This window comes from Pagrus pagrus (assembly GCF_965226575.1).
Source record: "Pagrus pagrus genome assembly, chromosome: 18".
Classification (NCBI taxonomy): Eukaryota; Metazoa; Chordata; class Actinopteri; order Spariformes; family Sparidae; genus Pagrus; species Pagrus pagrus.
In genome coordinates, this window is record NC_140202.1 from 18,723,164 (window position 1) to 18,740,083 (window position 16,920).

At 42.7% G+C, this 16,920-nt stretch overlaps 2 protein-coding genes across 2 annotated transcripts; both read left to right on the plus strand.

The window, feature by feature from the left end:
* The first annotated feature begins 8,740 nt into the window (after positions 1-8,740).
* On the plus strand, positions 8,741-11,846 carry LOC311273759 (actin, alpha cardiac muscle 1). The gene is made up of 7 exons (XM_084380971.1): positions 8,741-8,796; positions 9,253-9,391; positions 9,654-9,978; positions 10,061-10,222; positions 10,438-10,629; positions 11,275-11,456; positions 11,542-11,846. The coding sequence occupies exons 2-7, from the start codon at positions 9,263-9,265 to the stop codon at positions 11,683-11,685; spliced, it is 1,134 nt and encodes a 377-aa protein (XP_084237097.1). The 5' UTR covers positions 8,741-8,796; positions 9,253-9,262; the 3' UTR covers positions 11,686-11,846.
* A 1,266-nt stretch (positions 11,847-13,112) lies between these two features.
* On the plus strand, positions 13,113-16,479 carry LOC311274289 (gap junction delta-2 protein). Its single transcript, XM_084381839.1, has 2 exons — positions 13,113-13,719; positions 14,412-16,479. Exons 1-2 carry the CDS (start codon positions 13,649-13,651, stop codon positions 15,253-15,255), a joined length of 915 nt encoding a protein of 304 aa, XP_084237965.1. The 5' UTR covers positions 13,113-13,648; the 3' UTR covers positions 15,256-16,479.
* The last annotated feature ends 441 nt before the right edge of the window (positions 16,480-16,920 follow it).

Genomic DNA, 16,920 nt, shown 5'->3' on the forward strand with positions numbered 1-16,920 from the left:
CCTCTGTGTTTGTCGACTGACTTATTGTATACGGCGTTTGGTGGAAAATCCATGTTGTGACGCTTTAAGGTGAAGGTAAATAGGGAGATGGAGAAAGCTGGAGATGTGAACAGATGTATTTGTAGCTTTCCTTCAAGAATTCTGTTTACCTGCTTTTTCATTTTTAGGGTCATAGAGTTTTGAGCTTATCCTAACGTGAAGTATAGGAAGTCGGGAAGATCATTTAGAGACAAATTGACAAACAAATGTTCACATGAAGCTGAATAAGTGAACACGTTAGCAAGTATAGACTACACACTGAAAAATACTTTAATTTGTGCCCTGGCCAAACACTGACACTCTGAAACAGTTGATCTTTGAGCATAGGATATTTCTAAATTCAAATACTGCCTCATACGAATGCACAAAAATAAACTTAAGATAGTTTCAGATGAGTGATGTTAGAGTTTAAATCAGAAGAGGCTGAGTTTGATCGTAACTTTGAAATTGTTGGTTACAGCCTCACAGTAAAACCTGAAGATTTCTTTTCATTGACCACTGACAAGACCGAGAGAGAAAAGAATAGTTAAACAGTTGTTTAGTTATAAATGGTGGACTGCTTCTGAAGGCCGTCAGCTAAATTGAAAAGCACTCAGACAGCGAGTGTGAAAGTAAAGCGACTGAGTGGCTAAAAGTGTGAGACAGCTGCTAACTCTGTGAGACAGACTTCAAATAATATATGAAATCTCAAAGCAAAAACTGTAAAACTTTGACATGCTGTCTGAATCGGTGCGACCTGTTGGCTCAAAGATTTTGAAAGCGTCTTGTTTTTCAATCATTGGTTTGGATAATGATGGTCTTATGAGGTCTTTTGAGAATCCAGCTAGACTTAACGAGTTACACTTTCTATGAAAGTTTTGAGGTTTTTGGGTTCAAGGTTCATACGTCTTCTTCCACTCCGAGACTGGAACCTTTGAACGCAAACATCTAAAAGTAAAGATGAAGTTTGGGCAAAAAAAAAAAAAAAGCTCTGAAGAATCCAGTGGTTCAAAGTGCTGGATGGCTGCACTGAAGTTTTGACATTGTGGGTTTCGTGCCTGAGTAAGTTATTGAATTTTGAAAGCCGGCACCCAGAGGAGAGGGTGAAAAGTTCTCAGCGAGGAGCTTTGAATTTGTAACCATTATGCACCGGCATTGTAAATGCATAAAGACAGGAGCGAGTTCATTTGACGGTGGTCGATGAGAAGAGCGCAGAAAGCAAATTAACCCAAAATACAAGATGAACTATTTCAGTTAAATATATTTTGTGCATACAGCAGATAGAACTGGTGGAGTGAGGATAATGAAAATAAGTGGGATATCCGGATTGTTCACTTAAAACTACAAATACCTCGCGCAAGAAACTGCTCTTTAATAGCAAAATATCATATTTTATAAGCTCATTGTGTGTTTTATGTGCAATTTGGAAAGGAACAAGTAACGAAAGCTGTCAGATAAATGCAGTAGAGTAGAAAGAGAAAGTAGCATGAACAGAAAAGACCCAAGTAAAGTACAAGTACCTCAAAAGTACAGCACTTGAGTAAAAGTACTTAGTTACATTCAACCACTGCTAACAACACACATGTATGAAGATGTCAAAATTTCTCCATTAAAGCAGCTAATGATGAGCCACTTTGTTATTTCATTTTGGTAAATGATTTGCCGACTTTTCCTTTAAATGCATATCTGTCTTTTCATCACAGGTGTCAATATGCTACTTGATTATTAAATGAATAAAGAGGCCTAGAATTTAAAAGATAATAACTTTTGTGTCACTAAATCCAGCAAAGGGGATTTTGCTGAGAGTTCGCTGAGAGGATCAATACCACTCTCATGTCTGTACACTAAATATGAAGCTGGAGCTAGCATGTGGTTAGCTTAGTTTAACATAAAGACTGGAAACAAGGGGAAGCAGCTAGCTCGGCTAAATAAAGCTGTGTCTCGTTTAATCTGTGCAAATATCAAAGTGTAAAAACAGTAAGTTTTAGTTAACCAAAATGAGATATGTGTTTGTTAGTGAGCTTCAGAGGTGTTGGTAGATTTCTTCTGGCCAGCGGGTCTTTATGCTAAGCTAACTCTAACATCTCCTGGCTGTAGCTTTAGCAAACAGACGTGTGAGTGGTAGAGACAACAAACAAGTGTTTATTTTCTAACCACGATTAATTATTAGTCGTATTTCAATTCATGTTTTATTAAACCCGAACCACACTGTTGCATATTCTGATATCCTCCATGCACTCCATCCCATGTTTTTCTTGTCTGTGCTAAATCAGCTGCCATGAAACTTTAGCTTTGACCTTAAGTCAAGTTAGGTCCATGCTATTATACCATGCGGGCTCTCGGAGGGAGACGAGGCTATGTTTAATTCCATTTCTTTAAGGCTAGTTGTTAGTTTCAACCCCGGTGACTCAACCGAGTGTGCTCTGAGCTATCATGACAAACAGGGGAGGGAGCGCTTGTGCTTCACCAAACATTTTAGAGGAATATCATGGTAAATTACCATTTTCATCTGGCACATACTAATTTGTTGACCTTAAGTCACCTTTAGCTGCATTGCTGCTGTTGGGGGGGTCCGTTTGGCTTCGCTTCAGTAGAGCTCTGTTGAGCTTCGAGGCCAGTGCTAATGTTGCTCACAGGAGTTGATTTTTCATGAAAATAATGGTCATGAACTGTTTTATTTCCTGCTGGTTTTTGTCTGCTCCATTATTTTAAGCCTCTGTTGAAATAGCTGGTGCAATACAGTATCAATGAAAACAATCCTGAAGTCAAGTGGTGCCAGAGGTTGAGGGGGAAGATCTGGTTTAACCTCACTGAAAGTATTGTGTTTAACTACAGTTTGTAGGTACTTTTACTTTACTTGAGTATTTCCATTTCCTGCCACTTCATATTTCAACATCACTTCATTTCAGAAAGACATATTGCACTATTGTACCGTATATTACTCCTGTCATAGCAGTCAGCCCCTTATGCTCCGTATTGATTTTAAATCCTTACTGATCACTTTACAGCACTGAATGGCCTTGCTCCAGATTATATCAAGGATTTATTGACTCCCTCTGTCCATGGATGTTCCCTGAGATCTGCTGTGTTGTACGTAGATTCCTGGCTTGTGTCCTCAGGTGACCGGCTGTGAAACACACCTATCAAGATGGGACAAGCAAACATTAACATCTTTTAAACGTCTTCTGAAAACCTTCCCTTAAAGGAAAGCGTTCATGAATATTGAATACGTTGCTGAACAAAAATCTTCCTCTTATTAAATTATTTTGAACTGGAATTTAAGTTTAAGAGGGTTTTTTTAAACATTTATATTAAAAAGTGCAATACTTAAAGCAATACTTTATTGATCCCAAAGGAAGGATTCTCTTTAGAGGCTGGAGCAGATTTGGCTTCATAACAGCATCCCTGAAGCAGATAGGGGGGGATGCATATTGCAATTAAAGCAGTTAAACAGTTTGAATATTATGCGAGACTATCAGAGAGCAAAAGCCTATTTAGCTGAACTTCCTCTAGGCGTGGTGTTTGGGTACTTTGCTTAAAAAACTCACAAGCCTCCCTATCAGTTTTTCAGCGGATCCCTGCGTTCTCTGCTCCCACCGAAAATAGCTCAGGATTCAATACTCAGGGACCCCTCTAAAGACGTACCAAAATACTCTTGCTGCGCAGCCTACCTACAAATCTGGGTAGCTGTCTATTTTGTAGCTTATTCAAATTTTGACTCATGAATATTTCATTTCCAATCCAAAGCGCCTTTTAACCTCATTTTCTACCCCTCACTATTGACTGACAAAACTCACTCAGCCCCGTAAATGTAGTTATAATCTGAGACAAATTCATTAAAAAGAGAAAAAAAAAGAAGAAGAAGAAATGAGGTGGCCAATACCCGAATGTGTACTGCAATATTTATGTGACTGTCATGTGAGACCTAGTTAGATTGCTTTTTTGTCTGCCCAGTTCTGCTCCCAAACGTCCTGAGGATAGAAGCCACTCGCCAAAAAAAAATCGCCCGGTTTTAAACTTTCTCGGCTTTTCCTCACAGAAGTCTTGGCAGAGCGTGCGGCAGGCGACGGGCCTCGAAGCCAAGCTGGCGGTGACTTACTGAGAGAGAGGGAGGGAGGCAAGCTGGTGAATTTTTTCATTGGGATTTTAAACCTGCTATGGAAAAAGCCTCCTCCTACTGGCTGCAAGGAGACCTGGGAGGCAGAGAGAGGTGGAGAGAGAGCGGAGAGGTACAGTCCTCCCCATTCAATTAACCACATACTGCTCTGTAATTTCACCCACACTCAAACACATAAAGGTGGAGTGGGTACACTGGGAAACGGCTGTGTGAGGAAATGTAAGTGGGACACAAGAGGAAAAGCTTTTCCTTGGTTTCTAGTTTCCTAATGAGGAACTTTAGGGAGTTTTTCTTGTTTTTGATGAGGGCTGGAGGCGCTGTGCGAGGTGGAGCTTCCACTGAGGACACTGAAGTCATGTCCTCAGTCTTTGTTTTTCTAGGAATTTTGGGGGTTCAGTCAACTTAGAGGGAGTTCAATTCTACGGTAAAGAACTTAAATATGGTGGGACTTGTGTTAAGAGTCAATGTACTTGTTATTGAGTCAATCTATATTGTATAGACCCCAAATCCTAGTCTATACTGTACACATTATAGGCAAGGACTAGGACTTGGTTTCAATATCAGCCCCTGTACAATAGCATACCATATCTGAAAAGGGCTATCAAGCAATGTTAACATCTTTTTTTGTCTAAAATAAGTAAAATACAGTCAAAAGTTGATTTCAATCAGAAAATGTCTCATCTAAAAATAAGTAGAATCACATAAACCATTAAATACCAAGTTTCTTGCTAGTACATTTACATTTACATAAAATACAATTTACAGTTCACTGTAAATTACATGTGAAAAATCCCAGTAATAAGCTGTAGGTCCTGTCCTGATAATCAGGAATACCTGAGCATTGATGATGCTACAATTTGTTTCAATGAATTCCATCATGATGCAGTTGATGCATGATCCAGCCATGTCTCCTCAGTCACAGCCAGTGTAGGTGTGTGGGTGTGGGTGTGAGCGTGTGTGTCTGTCTGTCTGTGTGTGTGTCTGTGTGTATGCCTGTGTTTGTGCCCGAGTGTGTATGTGTTTATGTATTTCTATGTGTTTATTTGTGGGGATGGGAGGTTTGGGTTTTTAAGGTTATTCTTTGTTTTCTCAGTTTTTCTTTTATGTTTTTATCCTCTGTGAGGCACTTTGTGTTGCTATATGTATGAAAAGTGCCATACAAATAAAAATAAAGTTAAAGTTAAAGTTGTATAATAAACATATATACAAACAATACACCAGCTCTTAAACCTGCACCTCTCTGTATTGGCACAGACTTATTGTCCCGAGAGTCTTTTCAGTGTCGTCCTAACATGCGTTTCCCATGAGCCAACTGCATAACAGATGATCATAAAACTATTTTTTTTGTGTGTGCATTTTAGGAAAGTGAGACGTGTCTAGAGACTGTGGAGAGAATTGCTGATAATGAATGGCCAACCATTTTTCTGTATGACTGCAGCCAAACTGACAGGGATCCAAGCTCTGTTCTCCTTTGAGGTAGCCAACGGAAGACTTCAACACGAGCCAGCAGCTTGTCACTCAGTATGCAGCGCGCGGGCCAGAGAGAGGACACCCAATTTTCACTGAGCAATATGTCTTCTCTCTGCTGTGACCTTTAAATGGCCCCGGACGCTCAACACAGATAAATGCGCCATGTTGGAAAAGAACAAAGTGCTTTCAGACCATTTGTATTGAGCGCCTTTTTTTGATGAACAGCTCAAATGCTACAATCCAGCGTGGGGACATTCCCATATATGTGCACATTATTGATTTAGGTACAAAGCCTTGCCTGCATCAGGCAAATGACTTCCCCTCAGGGTTCTTTAAAAGGGTTTGTACTCTGTTTATGATGTGAAATTCCCATTGAAAATCGATATGTTTTTTTGTTCTGGACAGTTTTGTCCTTATTATCTCATCTCTACTGCTGTGTAATGAGTAGGATCTCCTGGGGGGGTGAAAGGTAGGAGGAGAATGATCATGCCACAATGATTTAAACTCAGTAGCAGCAGCAACTAACGTGAAAGTCACACTACAGGACTATTTGAGCAGCCTCCAAGTGTGTCTGCGTCTAATCCAGGCACTGGCATGAGGCCCTTTACACCAGTGAGAGCTCTGGAAAAAAAGGCAAGCACTGAAATAACATTTTTTTTTTATTTTAAGGCGCAAGGACATGTTGAAAGTAGTCGCCCACCTTTCCCTCTTGTTCTTTACAGTTCTTGTTCTCCACAGACAGACTTCACTAAGCTGCGGTCATAAAATGTTAGCATTATTTGAATACTGGGGCAAAAGGATGCTCAAAGCAGACCACAGCCTACCATTCATTACATAAGACCAAAACAAAGAGTCACACAGTGAAGGGTTATGGCTCGGGGTCGGGTGACAGCAACATATGATTCATGGCTCGCTGTGCCCTTTTGTCTTGTCCTCCTTGTGGTGGGACCATCCACTGCTCTTAGCCAATGTTATTTCACAGCCTTCAGAGCTCGCTCGCCGTCTGTTTCAAGTAAACCGGCAATGTCATTTCCTGTGTCTTGTTCTTTCCTCAGTGCAGGAATAAAGAAAGAATATGGCATGTGTCACAACAAGAGATGTTCCTTTTTCTTCATTGTTTTGATGTCGGGGGGGAAAAAACAAATGGTATCAGCATTGCTTTTGATTTATCTGTAAAGGTTTGCGGAGGATTACATTACCTCTGCTTTTATTACATAAAAAGGTAATTACTCGGCCAGTGGTTGGTGTTTGAGGTACCAGGATGTGTTCGGACAGAGGAAGACAAATACACCAAGGAGAATAAATTCAATGCACTGAGATAACCTTTGATATTATACTCAGGCCAAAGCATTTCTCCCTGTTACATTTTTGACTGCACATTCATGTTCTAGTTTGAATTTTCTGACATTGAAAATGTTTTAGTGCATGTCTGGTTTCTCTAGAATGGGTCAATAAAAGCAGAAAAATGCAAATGGAAAGACCAGAGAGCATGACTAAAGCATGAATTTTAATCATTTTTTAAAACATTTCCATATGTGGAGCCTTTCACATGGCCACCACGTCAATAAAGTCCACGCAGCTCATTATAATCATGGAAACTCATTGATTTTATGCAAATGTATCTGCAAAAAATATCTTTTCATTTGCCATATGGTGAGCCCAGTCCTTTCGCTCGTGTGCATGCTTATCCTGAAATTGGATGACATCAGTTTTCAGTGGTAACGCTGTACTAAAACGAGAATGTTTGGTCTGCAGCAGTGGCTGCCCCCTCTGAAATGTGGGGTTTGGAGCCTCTAACAGCTGCTGACACCAGCTGTGTGGCACAAGTGGTCTCTCCATTTGGTACTGTAGGGCTACATGTGTCCTGCCAATCTAAACTCAGGAGACCTTTCCAGAAACACAGACACAATACAAATGGAATAATAATAATGTTTAGAACAATGGCTCTCAAACTTTTTCCACATTGAGGACCCCTAAACTAACACAAATTGGACCGATTTGAAAAGATTTTGTCCGTCTCATCTGATAAGGATTTTGCTTTGAGATTAATCAAGAAAGTTTTTTGTTGTTTGACCTTTTTGTGGTTTTATTAGATGGGACAGGTGAAGAGTGACAGGACAGAGAGAGAGCAAGAGGGATGACATGCAGCAAAGGGCCACAGGATGGACTCGAATCCTGGGCCACTGCAGCGAGGACACAGCCTCTGAACATGGGGCGACCTAATGCTAATTATATTAATTCTGTCACTGTGTTGTATATGGATGGACTTGCAGCAATTTTTCAAGTATTATACATAAAAGTAATCCATATGTTGTGTATTACTTTTATGTATAAAACTTAAAAATAATAATTGCATTAACTATCGACTCAACATGATAGAAATACTTTGCATTAAACAATATACGTACTTTATGTAAAAATCAGCTATAAACTTGTGTAATATAATAGTTGGAAATTGTATGTGTGATTGAAATAAAGTCAGTGTTTTAGGGAAACTGTTCTCTGATTTTTGAGTGTGAAAGTACATCATTCGCCTTTTTTCTGGGGACCCCCAAAAGGACCCCAGACCTCACTTTGAGTACCACTGGTTTAGAATAACAAAAAAACTGTGCGTCTTTATTAATTATACATGTCACCAGACCCTTGTTTTAGATATAGTAGATGTGGCTTAGGTTTATGAAGGCAGTGCAAGAAGATTTGTGACTCCAGAAGTTATTTTAGACTTCAGTTAAGAGGAAGAAATGTGTCTAATCCAATTTTAAGTCCATTAATTCTACTGATTGTGGCCCATGTCCTTCAATTGGCGTTTTATACAGTTAGCCTTTGCCAATTTTATAGGGATATTATACTGGCATTAAGCAGAACTGTGTCATATTGTCGCTATTCTACAGACAGAGTGGAGTTTTCCTTCTCATTTTCATGATTTATGGGTGTGAAATAGATCAAAAGGAAGCCTGTCATTGTCTGTCCCCCATACATGGGCGGCAGGCACAGATGTCCACGCGGGATTTCCCTCTCCTTGTCATGCCATTCATGGAGTGGCTGTTGTCAATGGGGCAGTGGGCTACCAAATAAGGGCCGAGCGGTGCGACCCCTTCTCACAGACGCTTGGCGGGGTATAAATCGGCCCGACGTGACATCTCGGCACCCGTGGTTTACGCACTCAAGATCCTGCGCCTGGTGCTGATCTGGTGAGTAGCTGCACGGCTGACTGAAGGAGGACTGAAAAGGGCCAACCAGTGGATTTATCGCAGGAGGATGGATACATGATTTTAACACTTCTACCTTAGCCTATAACCAGATCTCGCAATCTAATCATAAACGGATCATCTCACCACATCGATCTGTTTGCTCATCAATATCTTGTCTGTTGCGGATTATAGTTGTTGTGAATACAAAAACAAATCCAACAAAGAAAATCCGACATACTAACCCTATCCTAAAACATACACTTCCATAGCACATCAGTGTAATAACCTAACCACCCTGTCCTGTGTTGTTTGTCCACTAAAACAACCTCATGTGTGTTGTTTGTGTGTTGTGTGAAAGCAATCTCCAATCACAGAATCCAAACAAACAGGGCATTTCATTACTTGAACTAACAATGCCACTGTGTGCGTGTGCGCGCTTCACCGTGTTTGTTTCAGAGCTGACACCATGTGCGACGACGAAGAGACTACCGCCCTGGTGTGTGATAACGGCTCCGGCCTGGTGAAGGCTGGGTTCGCCGGCGATGACGCACCTCGCGCCGTGTTTCCATCCATCGTGGGTCGCCCCCGTCACCAGGTGAAGTGAATTATTCATGAACTCACCAGCTTTAAGGACGAGTATCGTCACATAGTCGTTTACGTCACATAAAACCGACGTGCGGCTTTGGATGAGGGTCAGATCCGCCGTGCGTAATTGCGCACCGAAATTACGCAGCAAAAAATTGAACTGATAACTGAGGAAAACAATTCCATCCTGCATATAGTGGTAGTTATGATGCTCTATGATGATTAGTCGTACTTCTCTGCATCACTAATTTCATGTTTTTTGTTATTATCAGGGCGTCATGGTCGGTATGGGCCAGAAGGACTCATACGTGGGTGACGAGGCCCAGAGCAAAAGAGGCATCCTGACCCTGAAGTACCCCATCGAGCACGGCATCATCACCAACTGGGACGACATGGAGAAAATCTGGCATCACACCTTCTACAACGAGCTGCGCGTGGCCCCAGAGGAGCACCCCACCCTGCTGACAGAAGCCCCCCTCAACCCAAAGGCCAACAGAGAGAAGATGACCCAGATCATGTTCGAGACGTTCAACGTCCCCGCGATGTACGTGGCTATCCAGGCCGTGCTGTCCCTCTACGCTTCCGGCCGTACCACAGGTATGACAGACTCCTCAGGTGTTAAAGACACTTTGTGCTGTGAGTTAAAATGTGAATTAAACCTACATGTATTCATCATCAGGTATTGTCTTGGACTCTGGTGATGGTGTGACGCATAATGTGCCCATCTATGAGGGCTACGCTCTTCCTCACGCCATCATGCGTCTGGATTTGGCCGGTCGTGACCTCACAGATTACCTCATGAAGATCCTGACTGAGCGTGGATACTCTTTTGTCACAACCGGTGAGTGTAGACTGATAATTTATAGTCTTGACAAAGTTGGTAGGTTGAAACTAATGAAACTGATCAGAACTGTAATTTTGTTTTCGAGAAAGTAAACTTTTCCTTCTCACAAATTGTTTAATAGTTTTCACGCGCATGAAATCATCTTCACATATGTTTTGACATGTGTAATGGTGCGCATTTGACTGACGTCACACCAATCTGATCCCCTCCAGCTGAGCGCGAGATCGTGCGTGACATCAAAGAGAAGTTGTGCTACGTGGCTCTGGACTTTGAGAACGAGATGGCCACCGCCGCCTCCTCCTCCTCCCTGGAGAAGAGCTACGAGTTGCCCGACGGTCAGGTCATCACCATCGGAAACGAGCGTTTCCGCTGCCCGGAGACCGTGTTCCAGCCGTCATTCATTGGTGCGTAAAGGCGAGATTTCGCTGGAGTGATACTGTCCCATCGGCTGCGGTTTAAAATGGTCAAACAATACCTTGACTTTAAATAGTTTGGTTTAGAGATGGCTTAATGTGTGGGAAAAAAAGAAAAAGAAAAGTGTTGACACGTAAAACCACTTGTTTTGGCGCAAATCAACTTTTTCCAACCAAGTGATTTGATCCTTCTCAGTGCTGGGATGATGTGAAACCGTTTTGAAAGTATTCTACCACATTTCTACATTATTAAAGGATCTAAAGACTCAGTGAACACTTAAGCCGAAAAAATATTATCTAAATCTTGTTATATCAGAATAAACTCCAGATAATCGGCTGGTTTCCGAAAATAGACGTGTTTATTGCTCATGTAAGTGGCTGGCCGCCTAATTATGTTCACCAACTGGAGGTCACAGTTTATCCACCCCCTGCTTTACCACTTTATGACCGATACATAGACACGAGTGCTCTCTAAAGCAGGGGCTTATTGTTCGCATTTGCGCCGCAGAGCGCGCAGCTGTCGCCGGAGCTGTCCGTTTCAGCACCTGTTCCGACAGCTGACGGCGGTGTCGGATGTGCTCTTTGCTGCAGAGGGGGGCTAACTCTCGCTAACTTGTGCGCTCTCATTCTGCACAGGTATGGAGTCTGCCGGCATCCACGAAACCACTTACAACAGCATCATGAAGTGTGACATCGACATCCGGAAGGACCTGTACGCTAACAACGTGCTGTCCGGCGGCACCACCATGTACCCGGGTATCGCTGACCGCATGCAGAAGGAGATCACAGCTCTGGCCCCCAGCACCATGAAGATTAAGGTAACAATGACTCGCTCGTTGAATGCAGCTGTGAGATTTTCCATGAGCAGAGTCTCCAGATTAACACCAGATTGTTTGTGTTCAGATCATCGCCCCCCCTGAGAGGAAGTACTCCGTGTGGATCGGCGGCTCCATCCTCGCCTCTCTGTCCACCTTCCAGCAGATGTGGATCAGCAAGCAGGAGTATGATGAGGCTGGACCCTCCATCGTCCACAGGAAGTGCTTCTGAAGCGCCAGACTGCACCCCTTCCCCCCCCTTCCCCTCCCTCCTTCTGTGCCAACAACCCAATTCATGGCTCTTGTGTTGTCGTCAATCTTTTTTTTTTGTTTACAAGTGCAATTTATATGTGGATATGTATAGCTTTATAAATAAACGAAAACTGGGTCTTACAGAAATGGCGTCTTTTATTATTTTTTTTAAATTTTCAGTTGAAATCTGAAAAATGATGTGTTTGTTCAGGATCTGATTAAAAAAAATCTCTCCACCCCCCCCCCCCCCCCCCCCCCCCTCTCTCTCTCTCTCTCTCTCTCTCTGTGTGTGTGTGTCTCTCGGAGGCAGGAGGGCTCTGTCCTTTGGTCACGTGACTGATGAGTAAAGGTTATTAAAGATTTGAATTAGAAAAGATTACAGTGAGCGGAGAGGATAAGCCACCTCATGAGAAATTAGCCGCGCAAAGTTTCGGTGAAAACACCACTGGCACGTCACGTGATCGGTAATCCTCACCTGCAAGCTCACACTGCCCATCTGTAAACAACAACAACAACAACAACAATAATAACAATAATAATGATAATAACTGTAGTAGCCGATATATTTAGATTAGAAATAATCAGACTGTGTTTATCAAGAAAAAATGGCTGTGAGACATCCAGAAGAAGTTTATTGTGACAAATCCATACAAAACCTCACATTTGAGTAATAACGCTGACATGAATGGTGCCAAAACACACTATGATCTAATAATAGTGCGCGCAAACAATGCAGAGCCATAAGTTGATCAAATCTCAGAACAATATACAAGGCGGGGTCACATATTTTGTTTCTATTTTTAAACCTCCACACAGACAGAGGAGAGAGAGAGAGAGAGAGAGAGAGAGAGAGAGAGAGAGAGAGAGAGAGAGAGAGAGAGAGGCAGGTTGCCCTGTAAAGCGATTAGCAACTCGGATGGTACTTTCACTCTGTCACTGTATCCAGAGCATCATCTTTGCCCGAGGTGGAGACTGCAGCTCTACCAGCCGGGCCAGCAGCCTGCGACATGGGGAGGGGGGTGCCTCAGGGCATGAGAGGCAAATTCACCCCATCGGGTCCATTTATAAAGCCATAGTTTGCGCATATAGGCATGAACCAATAGGTTTTGGTGTAATACTGTTGTACTGAACTCTCTGTTTATCACTGATAAGTCAAAAACACATGCAAGAGTCACCTTGACCATTGCTCCTAAGACACGGTCCGTCCACAAGCCCTGTCCTGGAAGGATGTATAATGTTACATGTAGTGCACATGTGGCTCTGTGGCTCACTCACTTGACTATGATAACAGTACAGCCAGGGTTAGGGGCGTGAATCTCACGTGGAGCCACCCATGCAAAAAAAATTTATAAAGTCAGCGCACGAAAGGCTAAAACACTCCGGACACAACCGTCCGGTGTCCACTGAATGGCGCACGCTATAAACAAATCTGAAATATTGGAAATCAGAAGCCCTGGCACTCCTGGCCGCGCTCCACCGACCTGTCTGCGCGTACGTGACGCATGGGAGGGGGGAGACTACTTAAAGGCGGATTAACGCTGGCAAGACATTAAATCCAACCTCCCTCCATCCAGACGCAGCGCGCAGCCCATCAACCTGATCTGAAGATCGAAAATAGGAGGGCTTATAGTAATCAGCCCTTCAGACTCCCATGACAAGGAAAAGTGTGGCAACGTCGTGGGAGCGCTCGGCACACACAGCAGGACGCTCACTGGCGCTGCGCGCTCAGCACATAACCAACCAGATAGCGCGCAGAGAGACGGAGAGAGACGGGGACGGCGGCAGCATCCCGTGACGGATGCATTTTTTAGCTAAAATCGGACGCTTTGGAGACTGACAACACCGAGAGTCAGAGAGAAGAAGGACGGGAAATAACGCGCTTTTTTTTTGGAGGGATTTGAACAGAGTGCCGTTGTGCTCTAGTCTTCTCCGGATGCTCAGAAATGGGGGAATGGACTATACTAGAGAGGCTCCTGGAGGCTGCTGTCCAGCAGCACTCTACTATGATAGGAAGGTAAGGAAAAAAAAAAATCAGGAACAACAGAAGAATCGCAGCAGCCTCCAGGATCGTCTTTAGCATGGTTCCCAGTCCCCCGTTTCTGTCTTGTGCCTCAAGGATCTTCTCTAGCATGGTGCCCAGTCCTCCGTGTCTGTGTTGTGGATTTTTTCTGTGGTGTAGCACAGTTCTCCTATTTTTTCTTTCCTCACACTCCTTTTCTAAAGGAGGCAGCTAAGTAAAAGCAGCTGTCTTCTCAGAACCTGGGATGGTGCTGCGAACAGCCTAAACCACACACACACACACTCACAAAAAAAAAAAATCACCTGTCATTTCATGTGTTCATCCATCCACTTATCCATTTGATGTCTGTTGGTGAGTTTGAGTGGTGTGTGCGTGCGTGCGTGAGGGAGAGAGTCGGCGTTATCTCATCTTTCCACTAACAAAGCTCACACAGGTACAGTCAAAGCAACGCCGATTGCTTCACATGCCATTTCAGCCATTCAATCAGAAAAAAACACCAACCACACAGACACAGGGAGCGTTAATCTGAAGAGCTGTCCTGTTTCAGCACTGGACAGCTCCCTAAATTCAGCACCGTCAGAAAAAATTGGCTTGAGCCACGTTAGTGTCAGCAAAAAAAACAACAAACACACGCACATACCTCACACTTATTTTCACATTTGTTTGTTTGTTTGCTTGCTTTTTAGGATCCTACTAACAGTGGTGGTCATCTTCCGGATTCTAATCGTAGCAATAGTTGGAGAGACTGTCTATGATGACGAGCAGACCATGTTTGTTTGTAACACCTTACAGCCGGGCTGCAACCAGGCATGCTACGACAAGGCATTCCCCATTTCACACATTAGATATTGGGTTTTTCAGATCATCATGGTGTGCACGCCGAGCCTTTGTTTCATCACGTACTCGGTGCACCAGTCGGCCAAGCAGAAGGAGCGGCGCTACTCAACAGTCTATCTGACGCTAGACAAGGATCAAGATTCACTGAAGCGAGACGAGAGCAAAAAGATAAAGAACACCATTGTTAACGGAGTACTTCAGAACACGGAGAACTCCACCAAAGAAGCCGAGCCGGACTGTTTAGAAGTCAAAGAGATCCCTAATTCGGCCATGAGAACTACAAAGTCCAAAATGAGGCGACAAGAGGGCATCTCCAGGTTTTACATCATCCAGGTGGTGTTCAGAAACGCGCTGGAAATAGGCTTTTTGGTGGGCCAGTATTTCTTGTACGGATTCAACGTCCCGTCGGTGTACGAATGTGACCGCTACCCCTGCATCAAAGACGTCGAGTGCTACGTCTCCAGACCCACGGAGAAGACCGTGTTCCTGGTGTTCATGTTCGCGGTCAGCGGGTTCTGCGTGGTGCTGAACCTGGCGGAACTCAATCACTTGGGGTGGAGGAAAATCAAGACGGCCGTGCGAGGCGTGCAGGCTCGGCGGAAGTCCATTTACGAAATCAGAAATAAGGACTTGCCGAGGATGAGTGTGCCTAATTTCGGCCGCACTCAGTCCAGTGACTCTGCGTATGTGTAGGAGAGGAGGAGGAGGAGGAGGAGGAGGAAGAGGAGGATGAAAGGGGGGAAAAACGTGTAAAAATATAAACATGATGGACATGATGGACAGCTCCGCACGCCTAATATCGTGTCATGACTTCAAGAGTGGGCAGATTTTTTTGATTTGTTGGTCTTTTAAGGGACATCATGGCAAGCGTGGATTACACGTTTGTTTACTTATTTATTATTGCACTGATGCAACTTTTTAGTAACGTTTATACTCTATGTAAGATGCTAAATGGAGACCATGTTAACGTGTTCACATATTTACTCCTTGTGGGCTGCTCTGTTGCTACTTGAAGAGAGAGTAAATGCAAAAATTTGCACTAAGAGGTGAACACTTGAGGGCCTGACCTTATCCAAAACGTGCTACTGACCTGATGGTGTTTTTAAGACATGTTTTTTTTTTTCTTTCCATCTATTTTTTTTGTCTTTTTTTTGGCACCAACCTAATTAAATGGCACCATACACACAGTGGTTAAAGGAAAAAAAAAATCTATCATCATCCAGATTTATATATGCATAGATATAAATCCTTACAGAGTTGAAACACATCATTCATGTTTTTTTTTTTGTTTTGTTGCCTGTGTTGCACCACTGACCTTAACATATGTAACCATTCCATTGCTTTATAGCTGACTTGCAAAACAGTATCTGGTGAATTTGCTGCAAACGCTAACGTCTGTGACTTCCTTAATTTATGACACACCAAAGCGCCCACTGCTTTTATTTGTGAAGTGTTTCTTTCTTCTTGCTTTTGTGTAATCAAGTGCCATACTTGTATATAAACATAATATATATGTATACATATAAATATATAAATATATAATAATCATCATGAAAAAGCTGATTCCCTGCTTGGATTATGCTAAATGCCGCCCGATTTTTTTATTTGCTTTAAATGTATTTGTTGTGATTTAAATGAAGAAAAAAAAAATATAAATGATATACAGTTCTCTCTGTTTTATTTTGCAAAAAAAAAAATGACTGGAAAAAGAAATGCTACTTTTTTATATACAACAAGTAAATGTCTCTCCCCAATCAAAGCTGTTGAAAAAAAAAAGAAAAAAAACTGGAAACATAGCACAAATTTGACATTTTTATCAAAGAATGGGCAATAGAAATCTGCTCTGGTGCTACAGTTTTTCATAGGATGGTTTTAAATGTAACCGAAAACAGACCAGAAAATAAAAAAAAGCAAACATCTTTTGTTTTCTGTGGAAAATAAAAGTGGGATTCATGTACACCAGAAACGTGTGGGGTGCAGTACTTTGTGTCGGCTGCTCTAGCTTGCGACTGACCCATCGCACAGATATATTAATATATATTTCCAGAGGAAGTTTTGCCTTGGTGCAGTGAAGATGTTAGCCACACCCACTCTCTAGAAGAAAAAAAAAGGAAGCACTGCAGGACACACCTTGTACAGGAGCTCATCACTCTGCAATGCTGCTTCCATGAGACACATCAATACTTATGCTCCATAACAGTGTAGCCTGAGGGAACTTTTAGTCTATATGGCACGCACTGAATCTGCCCTCAGCCCTTATGGTGCAGTGCCTCTCTGTGAACTTAGTTTCTGACTTTCCTCGTACTCTGCAGGAATGACAAAAAAAAGCCCGTAATGATCCTGAATACTGAGGGAGCT